Source organism: Cervus canadensis, chromosome 31 (assembly GCF_019320065.1).
Source record: "Cervus canadensis isolate Bull #8, Minnesota chromosome 31, ASM1932006v1, whole genome shotgun sequence".
Lineage (NCBI taxonomy): Eukaryota > Metazoa > Chordata > Mammalia > Artiodactyla > Cervidae > Cervus > Cervus canadensis.
The window spans coordinates 30,033,280-30,046,900 of NC_057416.1; the positions used below are offsets into that span (position 1 = coordinate 30,033,280).

General features: G+C 43.0%; 1 protein-coding gene across 1 annotated transcript in view; it reads left to right on the plus strand.

Annotated features, from left to right (window-relative positions):
- KCNU1 (potassium calcium-activated channel subfamily U member 1) overlaps positions 1-13,621 on the plus strand; it is a 136,393-nt gene that overhangs the window by 96,783 nt on the left and 25,989 nt on the right. Inside the window, exon 20 of the mRNA XM_043454367.1 lies at positions 13,016-13,112. Coding sequence (XP_043310302.1) covers positions 13,016-13,112 — 97 coding nt within the window. The remainder of the gene's footprint in view (positions 1-13,015; positions 13,113-13,621) is intronic.

Sequence of the window (13,621 nt, forward strand, 5' to 3'; positions counted from 1 at the left end):
CCAGATATGAGGGTTGCAAGATGTCTCAGGTGTTTCCTGGATATCACATGCAGAGCCTTGCACGTGCGTGTGGTTGCTTTTAGATTCCTAGAATGAATACGTTCAGAGCACCCGCCCCCATGGACTTATTCTCCAGCTTTTCTGTTTAAGGATTTTGATTAGCCTCTTGTTTGCCACACTGTTAGCTTTGCCTCAAGTATCTACAGTTTTAAACCACTGCTGCTCATCATTTTTGGAAAATTTCCCAGGAGAACCAGTTATTCCCACTGAAGAAACTCGGAGTCAGGTCAAATAAAGGCAAGTCCTGTGATGGGGTTTCTCCAGGGAGCCGCAATAAGCTAAATGGTGACATTTTCTGTAAATAGGGCTTTGGGGGAAAGATCAAATCCATTCTTCTCCCTCCAGTCGATGCTGAAATGCTGGTTTTCCTGCCCACCGTGATTGTGAGGCTTTTGGACTTCAAGGCTACCATAGAGCTGTGGAGAGGGGATGGGATTAAAGCAAGTTACAATGCAAAAAAAACTTACCGTTCTTACCAAGATCCTGTCAGTTTTCTTGAATTGTACACTTCTCAGATTGCTTCAGGCATCTGGCTAATTTCCAGAGTTCTGAAGAAGTTGATTTTGAGAATTTTTATCAGTATTCTCATTGCTTTTATGGAAGAGTAGAATTTTGGAGGTCCTTACTGCCATCTGGAAGTGCTTTTCTCCATGGCTACTTTTTCTAGTTTTGTTTTTTTTTTATCTTTCTATTAAAATTTCAGTGATCACTTAAGTTGATGTAAAACTGTCTCTTTGCAGCAACTTCTCTCTTCAACTATAATTTGACACTTTTGATTTGCAAATCAAAAAACCCCAAGCATATTAGAATTAAAGATAACACATGCAAAAATTTACCATTAAATGCCACATGGACTTTGTGATATTTTTGGTCTGTGCAAATGTTTGTTTTAAAATGATGTCAGGGTGTGTTCTAGTCAGGGACTGGAAAATTATGACCTGCAGGCCAAATCCCCAGCCTACCACTTGTTTTGTATAATGGCTTGCAATGGCAAAGCAGTTTGTTTAATTTGCAGTGACAGTATTTAATGGTGCTGACTGAATGAAATATATATTGATGATATCAGATTAGGCACTTATCACAATATTCCTATTCAAAAGCAATTGTTACAATTAGACAAATTTAAAAGACTATCTCATCACAACAGAATTTGCAAACAAAGTTTATTTATAAGTGGCTCATTTGGTAACCAAGCAAGGGAGGTCACTGATTGTGAACCAATTATACTGTTTGATTGCAACAACCAATAAGTATGTCACAGAAAATGGAATTTAATACCATTAATTTTTCAGCAATAATGGTTGCTTAAATAGTTGACCTTGGAAACTATATCAGTAACCATTTGAAAAATAAGACAAATGATTTTGAGGGGTTTCCCTTAGCTCATTATGAGTCAATAAATGTTACTGTTTAATTGTTGTTTATGAAAGAAACGAATGCCAAATTTGAAGTAACTGAAAAATTATCCTCTGTGACTAGTCTGCATAGCACAACTTCCATGTGAAAATATATTCAGAAAAGGTGACAAAGTACTAATTCAGTACAATCTGAAGTGGAATCTACTAAGATGTATTACAACTGATAGTGATCTTGATAAAAATACATGTGGAACAGAAATTCATAGTTTGACAAATTTTCAAAACTTGTAAAATGCAAGGTGTGTACTGTGTATATTTATTATATTCATGAATACAATGCATGTATTTTTTAATCAGCCAGTAGCTTGTGGAAAATGTTTTAATTTATCCTGAGTTATTAGGTCAGTAGCAACAGTAGTGAACTTCTTTGGCTCTTCCAGACTTCACCATTGTTAGTTCTGTGAATTTTTGTCAGAAACAGAAGCTGAATATCCTGACTTACCCTATTGCAAAACCATGTAAGAGCTTAGTAGTGGTAAGGATTTATTGTCAGTTTTTGAACTCTGGGTCAAGACTGAAATTTTTCTGAATAAGAATTGTCCTTGATCACTTTTATTGATCTCTTCAGAATCTAGCATTCACTGTTTTTCTTAAACTATCAAACATAAAACTAAAAGACAAAACAGCTTATATATGAAACTTGTTTTATGATAAAGTCACTAAAATGACAATTATTGTTCTTTGAATCACAGCTAATGTCATGCTCCTTTATACATTACCCATGATGTCAGAAGTTAATACTAATGGTGCAATCACTATTTCCACACATATTTGCAGTGAATATATTTTCTGATCTCGTAGAACTTACAACCAGTTCCAGGATTAAGTTCATGTGTTTGTTTGGACCTTGATGTGAGGGCAAAGGAAACTTCTGTATTTTAAGTTCATTTAACGGTGCAAGTAAGGTGTTTCCACCTATCTTTCAGTTGCAAGTGATTAATCTGCCATATGATGACATGCTAAAGGCAGATATAGAGAGAAGGGTCTAATAATGTCTCCTAAGTGATGAATATTCTCAATTAGAATCACATACTCATGGGGCAGTATCAGTATTTTGCAGTACCCATCTGTGTGAAAAAAATTTTTTTCAAGATAATAAATCTTTTAATTAAATCTTGTTAGCATTAGCATGTGAGCATTTGCAATTGATTTTGATGATAAGAACACTAACTTTGTTTGCCAGTTAATCAAAGTACTTTTGAAAATCTCTTCCTTTTCATTATTAGATCTATAATAGAAAATTATATTTATTATGATTATTATTGGAGCTTCCCTGGTGGCTCAGATGGTAAAGAATCATCCTGCAATATGGGAGACCTGAGTTCGGTCCCTGGGTTGGGAAGATCCCCTGGAGAAGGGAACAGCTCCCCACTCCAGTATTCTGGCCTGGAGAGTCCCCATGAACAGAAGAGCTGGTGGGTGACAGTCCATTGGGTCACAAAGAGTTGGACATGACTGAGTGACTTTCACTTTAAGATTATTATCATATTTTGAATATCATCAATGAGAAATTGTGAAAAATTATTTTCTGTCTTGCTGTATACCTACATAATATCAGTTTTGTCTCTTGGCCTGCAAAGCTGGCCCTTCACAGAAAAAAAAAAAATTGTTTTGATCCTGTTCTATATAGGTTGACCATTATTGCATGAGATGTCTGGAAATAATAGGCACAAATTAATTTCAGGATAATTTTGCAAAGACATTAATTCTCATTCCAAGCTCTTACTAAAAGTTTTGTGTTTAGATTAATAGGGTGTTGAATAGCTTGGAAAAGTAGAAGTGAATAAAGAGTGTCATAACATGCAATTGACTCCTCAATTCAGTTCAGTTCAGTCGCTCAGTCGTGTCCAACTCTCTGCGACCCCATGAACCGCAGCACGCCAGACCTCCCTGTCCATCACCAACTCCTGGAATTTACCCAAACTCATGTCCATTGAGTCGACGATGCCATCCAACTATCTCATCCTCTGTCGTCCCCTTCTCCTCCTGCCCTCAATCTTTCCCAGCATCAAGGTCTTTTCAAATGAGTCAGCTCTTCGCATCAGGTGGCCAAAGTATTGGAGTTTCAGCTTCAACATCAATGCGGGAGACCTGGGTTCAGTTCCTGGGTTGGCAAGACCCCTGGAGAAGGGAAAGGCTACCCACTCCATTATTCTGGCCTGGAGAATACATTCCACGGTGTCACAAAGAGTCAGACTCCTCATTTATAGAGCCTCAATTTCCCACTAAAACTAAATATATGTGTGTGTATATATATATGTATACACACACACATAAGATACAAGAATCAAAGAGTCCGCTAAAGTAATCATCAAGACACGTGAAGTTTGGTGTGGTTTTGTTCCACTTTTGCTCTGGAGTCCTGAGTAAAGGAGAATGGGCCCCTGGCAGATGACCAAATAGAAGAGGCTGCGAGAAGAATTCACAGAACATGTAGTTTATTTTCTCTTCTTTCACAGGATGATGAGAGCTCATGCATAACTTAGAATCTTTTTCCATGGACATTTTGATATGGAAGAGAAAGAGATGATAAGAAAGAATTTGCATTCTTGCAAAACAGTCCGGAAATGACTCACTGGCTAGTTAAATATTACTTGTGTTTGTGTTAAGTAGCCATATAATTCTAAACAGATGCCAGTTTAATTTATAAAAGCCAAAGCTTCTTAGATGAAACCCTTGACAGTGCGTTACTTGGGGGTCTTCCATTTGGTCTCCAGGGGCAGTGAAGAGGGGCATGCATGTACTTCTCCATGCTGGAGGATTCGTGATGGTGCTCTTGTCCCTGCTGTGAGACGTAGCAAGAAAGATGCAAGTTACAGCTCACTTACTAGCATTCACCATGGTTCCATGGGACAAGAGGCATTTCAATGTGTGTATATTTGGTGGTGATTTCGTTTTTTGTTTTTCGTAACAAAGTATAGTTGATTTATGGGCTTCCCAGGTGGCACTAGTGGTAAAGAACCCGCCTGCCAATGCAGGAGACATAAGAGACATGGGTTCCATCCCTGGGTAGGGAAGAGCCCCTGGGGGAGGGCATGGCAGCCCACTCCAGCATTCTTGCCTGGAAAATCCCATGGACAGAGGCGCCTGGCAGGCAACAGCCTATACAGTGACATGGAGTCAAACACGACCGGAGCGACTTAGCATGGACACAGGCATGGTTGATTTACAACAATGCGTTAGTTTCTGCTGTACAACGAAGTGACTCAGCCTTATGCATACATATATCCCTCCCTCGTGAACTTCCCTTCCCCACATTCCACCCCTCTGCTGCTGCTGCTGCTGCTGCTAAGTCGCATCAGCCGTGTCCGACTCTGTGCGACCCCATAGACGTCAGCCCACCAGGCTCCGCCATCCCTGGGATTCTCCAGGCGAGAACACTGGAGTGGGTTGCCATTGCCTTCTCCGCCCACCCCTCTAGATCATCACAGAGCCCCGAGCTGAGCCCCTTGTGCTTTTCAGCAGGTCCCTGCCAGCTTTCTATTTTACGAATGGTAGTATATATGTGTCAATCTAATCTCCCAATTTTTCCCACCCTCCTCTCTCCGCTCCACGTCCACACGTCTGTTCCATTTCCAGAAAGTTTGTATAATCTTTCCCCCTCTCTCTTTCCCTCCCTCTCTCCTTCCTATAAATGACTGCACCCAAGTAGACAATATTGGGAAGGCAAACGTGATTCCCCACATTTTCCATCTGGACCTTAGGCAGTAGGGGTAAGTGATGGGGTATCTGGATGGTTTCCTGGTGCAGCAGGCCTCAGCCTCCAGAAATCCAGTGATGAGTGTCATCTCCATAGTCACACATAAGGAAAGCGAAGTGCTTGACGTGCTGCAGAAACTTAATTTCAAACTGTGTGCGCATGCTCGGTTGCTAAGTTGTGTCCAACTCTTTGCGACCCCATGGACTGTAGCCCACCAGGTTCTGCTGTCCATGGGATTTCCCAGACAAGAATACTGGAGTGGGTTGCTATTTCCTCCTCCTCCAGGGGATCTCCCCAACCCAGGGATCAAACCTGCGTCTCCTGCATTGGTAGGCAGATTCTTTACCACTGCACCACCTGAGAAGCCCAATTTCAAGCTAGAGGTGAACAGAACGCAATCAACATTCCCCTTCTTTCCCCTAGTTCTCACTTATCTTTAGTGGAAAGACCTAACACCCAGGGGACATCTCAGTAACAATGCTCGAGACCTGTCTTCCCCCCTCTCATCCTGGGAGTCCTGTCTCCCACCAAAGAAACTGGACTCTTAGCTTTCATCACCAAAGCCAGCCCAACTTTAATCACTTTAATCACAGCCATTTCTCTCCCACCAGAGACCACTAATCCTAAGTTTTCATCTTTAATCAAGGCAGACCATGTTTAAAAAATAGCCATCCTATAAAATACAACACGGGAGGAGGGCTCCGCATCACAACAGATGCCGAGTGGCCTCCGTCTCCCTTGTGTCCCTTGCTTCCTAACAGGTCACAGGTGCTAAAGAAAAATGCTATCGCACCCAGAATGCCATTACTCCACAGGCTTCCCTCCAGAGATGGCTTCCAGATGTGGGGAAAAGTCTAGAGTCTGTGGCCCTCGACACATCGTTAAGTCCTTCCAGGGTTTCCAAAAGTCTGTAATCACGAGCACACTAATAATTTGTCTCCAGCTTGAACTTCAGCCTCAGGGATTTCAGATAAACTAAGGAATGTAGATAAGAAGTCTTCACAAATAACACCCTAATTCCAGAAAATGAATCCAGTAATATCCATATACCCTAGAATTATTTTATCTCCTCTACACAATTTGCGTCCCTTTCAAGTTAATACCCCTCCCTCTCTTTCTGTCTCTTTCTTACACACACAGACACACACACACACACTCAAGAATATGTGCACACTCACAACTGTAACATTTTGATGGATGTTGTTTTTTCCCAGTCCTAATTTCTTGAGGAGGGAATTATTATTAGTAATTGTCAAGGCCAAGCCTTTCGCCCCACTGCATAAGGAAAGCATTTTCGTCACCCTAATCTGACCCAGGCTCAACCTTTTAAAACCTCAGAAAGTATATCAATATAATGAAAAACAAACTAGTTTTCAGATATTTCAATTTCCTATTTCCCACTTGTATATCCTCCCCGCCAACACTAAATCTTTTGCCTGAAGTATGCATTTGTTTCCTTTAAAGTGTTTTTTTTTTTTTTTTCTGTAATGTGTTTTCCTTTTAAGATCAAAAGTATGTGAGTAACTGACTCCATCATTCAGTTCCTAGCCCACTGAACAGGGAAAATTGCATCCCAAACTGTCTGAGGGAGGAACGTATTTTTCATTCCGATCTACTTCTGTGTTTACGGGGTCATTTGATATTTAGAACATGCTGGAAAGAGCACCTGAAAACACAACCTCATGCCTCTAAGATTAGCTAAGAAGATGGTTCCCAGGAGAGGTGAGGCTTATCCCCCCCAACCCCCAAACTCAGACTTCTCGCCCAGGGCACAGACTCCAGCCTTTATTAAAGGTATCCGCTGCTCGGGGTCATGCCTCATTTGTCCTCACATTGTAGGAAATCCCAAATGCAATATCCATAAAATAAAAAGAGATTTAAATGAGGGTCCATCTGGGGAATGGGCGAGGAAGAAGGGAATTGTCCTTTTTTATCTTTCTCCTCCATCTCCTGTCTGGTAACAATTTTCAGTTCTGAGATGCCTGCATGAATGCTTTCACAGAATATGCTCTGCAGAGAATCTGTCAGTTTACACTCGTCAGAAATAAAGTAAAACTTAGCAGAGAGATGCTCGCGTGCGAGCTTAGATGTGGGTTTATCTCATGGAAACACCCTTTCCTTCTTGCCTTCACCTGGGCCGGGGCCCTTCTGACCTCAGGACTAACTTCTAAGGCAAGAGGATGGAAAGAAATGTCCTCGTGGAGAATTCACATGGTAAACATAGAAAACAGAGGCCGTGGATGTGGTTGACTCCAGCTGGAAAGCAGCATTTAAAAGCAAACAAGACGCCCTCCTCACGGCTGGCTTGGTTCACATTGGAACAGTTTACATTCTCCCGAGTAGACTGAAATAAGACTATCCTGATATCCTGTTTAACACCTCTCTTTTTTAAAAATATCATTTTCAGATTTTTTTTTTAAAAAGTCATACCAACACGCTTTACCACTAAAGTTCATCATTCTCCAGTGACTTTATGAAGACTTTATGCCAGGAATTAGGAGACAGGAACCAGAGGGAAGTTGGAAGGTGTAATTCACTGGAACCTACTTGTCTTAAAACATTCAGGACTCCAGTCACCCCACTGTCCTTTCTTCAGCTGAACATCAACCAGACTTATCTATATATAGGTAGAAGTGTGGAAAGTTTTCAGGGTTTCCCTGGTGGCTCAGTGGTAAAGAATCCGCCTGGCAGTGAAGGAGATGCAGGAGACTAGGGTTTGATCCCTGGGTTGGGAAGATCCCCTGGGGGAGGGCATGGCAACCCACTCCAGTGTTCTTTCCTAGAAAGACCTATAGACAGAAGACCCTGGTGGGCTACAGCCCACAAGGCCGAGAAAGAGTTGGACATGACTTGGCAACTAAACAACAACAGTGGCAACGTGGAAGCTTTTCTGGGCTTTCAAGTTTTCCAAAGCTTTATTCTTCCTTCCTCCTTCTTCCTCTCTGTCTATGAGCTTTTCAGATTAGCAGGGAAAGTGTCCCCATTCTAGCTGTCAAGTGACCAGTATTAACACTGAAGCCTCCTGTCTGGGACACCAGAGTCTTAGCCCAACCAGAGTCAGTCAACCTACCTGCCCCACAGTGGGTTTCTTTCCTTCTTATTATTAATTTTGATTGGAGTATGGTTGATTTACAATGTTTAGTTTCTGTTGTACAGCAAAGTGAATCAGTTATACATACACATATATTCACTCTTTTTAAGATTCTTTTCTCTTGTATTGGGGCTTCCCACGTGGCGTTAGTGGTAAAGAATCCACCTGTCAATGCAGGAGAGATAAGAGATGTGAGTTTGATCCCTGGGTTGGGAAGATCCCCTGGAGCAGGAAGCGGTGCAGAGAATCGGACACAGCTGAGCACGCACACATGCACGTCCTCTCATATAGGGTATCACAGAATATTGAGTAGAGTTCCCTGTACTATGCAGTCGGTCCTTATTAGTTACCTGTTTCATATGTGAAAGTGTTAGTCACTCAGTCATGTCCAACTCTTTGCAATCCCATGAGCTGTAGCCCTCCAGACTCCTCTGTCCACAGAATTCTGCAGGCACGAATACTGGAATGGGTAGCCATTCTCTTCTCCAGGGGATCTTCCCAACCCAGGAATTGAACCCAGATCTCCTGCATTGCAGGCAGATTCTTGACCCTCTGTATAGTAGCGTGTATATGTCAGTCCCGATCTCCCAATTCATCCCTCCTGCTCTGTGTTTCTTATTCCTCTCCTTCCCTAAGGTTTCCACGTGAGAACCAAGAGGGCTGGGCGCTTTCTAGATAACCAACCTGCTGTCAAAGTATGTCGCACCCCATGAGGTTTTTGTGGCGGGTTTTCTCACTTTTACCCAGTAAAGGGTTCTCAGCAAGGAGATCCGGTCAAACCGGAGGGTGGGGGGCGGGGCACAGAGCCTGGTGCATGCTTTCCCCTTCTTGCTGAAAAGGATGCGATCCCTGAGGCCTTTCTACGAGGGAAGGTGGGATAGACCCTTCGCCTTCCTCAGCTCCCTCCACAGTTACTTGGTCCTGAAGACTTCTCAGTGATCCCAGGAGCCCTTTTCTGCTTTGCCCATATTCAGGTTCCTAGGCCAACGGACTACAAATTTTATCCATGTTTTTACACCTTAAGTTTCTCTCCAAGGTGAAAATAATGCTTTGAAATGAGTAAATGACGACCAGGTGAAACCCAGAAAAATGAAATCATAATATGGCCATAAAGGCTCATATTCTGGTTTGACTCTAGCATGTGTATATGGTGATGTATATGTGTGTAAGTTTGAGAGAGAGGTAGGGGGAAGCAGAGAGTAGGCAAAATGCCTTCACATTCCCCAATTTTAGGTGATTTCCTCTCTCCCAGAACACAAAAGATGGTAGTCCGAATTGACGATCAGTGACTATTTCCAGGTTAAATATGAACTGCAAAGCCCTGTCGCTACGTCTGTGCTGAGTCCTTGGGGAGAAAGCAGCTGTAGCCCCCAAGATTCAAAATCCTCCACAGCTCCAGAGGCATCTGGGACTGAAGATTTTCCCTCCCTTTTCAGTGAGAACTTGAACACTGCTTTCAAGAAGCAGTAGCAGTGGATTTTCCCAAAGATTGAAACTAGAAGGGCACTGGACCTCCCGGAGACAGGGACCCATCCTGCCTCTCCTCCCCAACTCTCAGCCAAGGGACTTGTCCTTCTCCTAGGCTAAGACTTGATGAAACATGTTATTTTTATTCAACTCAAGTCTTGAGCAAAAAAAATATATGGTTCTGCATCCAGGCCAGCAACCTCTCTCCTCAGAACTTACAAGCCACCTGTGGAGTTTTAGAGAGGTTTCAGATGGAAGGGTCACAAGCCAGGGTTTCCTAACACATGCAAAAATGAACCCTGCAAAAACAAACCAAAAAAGGAACTGTGGGTGCCTTTTGAACTTTCTAATAGATGTTGTCATCAGTGGAGGATCTTCTCTATTGGCGGATCATTTTCAAGAATAATCAGAGTCAAGAATGTTTGTCGGAGGAAATATGGAAGCTGACTTACACTCTGGGAAACCATGCCTCCTGACCTGGCCCTGAAACCTTGCCCACCTAGTACACAGAGGCTTCCCCGCACGGCTGGATCTCTGTCACCTCAAGTGCCACCACTGGAAACCAAAGGCGTGTGGTCCCTTGTTTCTATTTTCCTTTTAAGTCAGGGGTCCCCACTCCCAGGATCTAAAGCCTGATGATCTGAGGTGGAGCTAATGTAATAATGTTCAAAATACAATGCATGATAAATGTAAGACCCTTGAATCATTCCCAAACCATCCCCCTACTCAGTCTATGGAAAAATTCGTCTTCCACAAAACCAGTCCAGGGCGCCAAAAAGATTGGGGATGGCTACTAAGGGACAGGATTCTTACAGGGTAGGTTGCTGTGGCCTGGACAGAACAGAAGTTTTCTTCAGAGTGGTTCCAGAGAGCAGAGAGGAAAGAGCCTGCCTTCCTTAGCTGGGACGGGTCCAAGCTTGGGTTCACAAGACGTTTGCTTCATGAATATCAAAGCAGCCTGAAGCAAGGCAGTTGTCAGCGAAGAACGCTGGCGGCTTCCTCCCGGGACCTCTCTGCATGTCCTGGGTGGGCAGCGGCCGTGCTGTTTCCACCCAGCATGCTAAGCCCATCAGCTCCCCAAGGCGAAAGGCGAGACCTGACTCCAAGGACATGTCAAGGTTCAACGCCTCCTGGGGTCTCCCCATTGGAAGTTGGTTCTCCCACTTGGCTTGGACAAGAAGCAACTAGTCTTGGGACCAACCCCCCACCCTCATCCCAAACAGGGCCCTCTCAGGGGACTCCCACCTGGTTTCCTGCCAGGCTGTCTTACACAGAAAGTGCCCTCACCCAAAAGGCTCCTCAGGTTGCTCTGATAACCTGAATGGTGCCCTGCGGCTACCTCTCCGTCCAATAGACCTGGCCTTTACGTTCCAGTCCTGTTTCCAAGTCCTCAGGCTGCTGGCGCTGCACATTCTCATGGATGATTTATTTGTCTCTCTGGGGAAGTATACTTCTGCAAGGATCATGTCATTTGTGAGGCATATGGCAGGAGGGAGCTTTAGTTAAGGGGTGGTGAACTGAATCGCATCAGGTTTTGCTTTGGCGAAGACACCAGATGGATGCCTTTATGATGAAGCGGGTCTCCTCCAGCCTTCTCTTTAATGCCGGTCTCCAACAGGTGTTTCCTCTAAGGCCTATCTGTTTTCCATAACGTCGGAATGAAGAAAAACGTTGTCTGTGACAGCTTGCGTACATAGATCATGCTTTTTATTATGATAGAAATGTGTACAGTGACTTATTTGCTACTCTGAGTCAAGTTAAAATGTGCTTGGAAGGAGATCATCTTCCATTTGCCAAAAAGGCATTTCATTTCCAGACTAAGGACGCTTTATTCATTATGGGGGGTGCGCTTGGGAGAGGAAGAACTAGAGGAAGTGGAGAAAAAAAAAAAAAAGAGCTGAAGAAAGTGAGCAGAAGAGTAGGGGCAGTTGTTGTAGACTTGGGCGCTGAGGGCCACCTCCCGAAGGTAACTTAGCTATATTATAATAGCACCTGAGGCATAGTGTCGAGGAAGCTACACATGGCTGGAAAAAAGAGGCTATGAATGAGTAATATAGCCCGTTCTCCAACTCCTGATAAAAATCAGAACCAGATATGAGTCTTTGGTGTGTTCCCCTTAGCAATCACCATGGTCCTGTTTAGCCATCACTGTTAAGAGCGTGCCTATTTGGCTCTTAGGGTTCTGGGTTGGGGCTCATGACTTATGAATATTGAAACCACAAAAAGCCACGTTAATTTGAATGAACAAGGTAGCTCATTTTGGTCAAGCTGACTTTGAGGCTTATATTACAACGTCTTCTGGCTAGGAACATGACTGGAACCACCAAGCTTGTAGGGAGCTTAAATGGAGAGGAAAATTAAGAATTGCACCTAGTCCTTGGCTGATCTCATCAGCAATTAGCCTCTCTGCTTTTCCAAACCCTTCTCCACTGCTTCAAGCCTCCTACCTCAGCTGGTCTATCTGTGTCCTCTCTCTGTCCCATTACTTTAGATCTGACATGTCAATCTAAGTTCCTTCGTCAAAAGAATTATGGTTTTACATAGCAGTTTAGAAATTAACCTGGTCAAAGAGAGCAAAAATTGCTTGTTATTATGTTGGAGTCTGAGTCTTTAACCAGGTATTGAATAACAAGCTGTATTAATTCACAGAGAATACCCCATAACCCTTCAGCATGAAGAGAAATAGGTCCTATTACTCCATGGGTGAATAGTAACATCTCACAGGAGAATGCTGTCTTCAGCTACTGATTACCAGGGCTGAACCCGTAGTATGCCATGGTACAGTATGTTGGAAAAGGCATAGTAACAGATGTGTTTAAATAAGTATAAGTAGTTAAGTAAATAGTAACATTTCTGTGGTCAAAGAAATGTGTGAAACACTGAATTACACAAATGTCAAATGATATCTCTTTTGCAAGACTTTTCAGAGCCATTCCAATGCTAAGGTAACAAAACAAAGGGCAGAACCTAAGTAGCTACCTTAGAACACATCTACTCTAAGGTAAAAAGAGAGACTGGTGTGTCTCACACACACACACATGTACACACAATTTTTGTTGGCTTTTGCCCAAAGTGCTTAATGTGCCTTCAGCTCTGAAGATGTTGAACCCTTCCTGTCCTTCAGACGTGAATCTTTATTCTGGAGTCTCACAGACCTCAGGTTGCTTTCCTTGTGTTATTTACTCACTTTGGGCTCCAGGTTCTAATGAGTTTGGTATCAGGCATTGTTAACCAAAGCCCCACGTGTTCCCAGGCTAATTGTCCATTCTCCACATTTAGGGCGTTTTTCTACGAAATGGAAGACGAGTCTGAACGCCTTGATAGCAGCGGCATGTTTCACTGGTGCAGAGCCACTCCTTTGAACAAGATGATTCTGGTAGGTGACCTGGCACCAAATCTCAGATGAAATGGAGCTCCTCTTAGGGTAGACGATGTCCTCCTGCTAGTCACAGCACCTGCCCTTTCTCTTTGTAAACTGTGCATTTTGAAGGAAAAATACAACCTCACGAGCCATCTAAATGTCTGCAGGGTAACAGATGGGGCATTTGACAACATCCTTGTGGGTAATATGCCAGGGTTTAAAACACTTTAGCTCAGATTCTTCAACCACTTTCTCCTTCCTTTAATAGTTCAGCTGAGTCAGTTATTCAGAATAATGTTCTCCTGAAACTTTGCTGTTTTGCTAGTAAATCTGGTTAATTTACATGCACCGGGGGAACATACTATTTACAAGAACTCTGCCGTCTTTTCTTTTTTTTTAAAGTAGATAAATGTTTCCTTAATTTACTGTTTTCAAAGTTGGGATTTTTTAATAGCATTTTTTCTTACCTTAAAGCTGGTTATTCTGAATGTACTAGCCAAGGATGTAGCTCTATAATGCTTGGT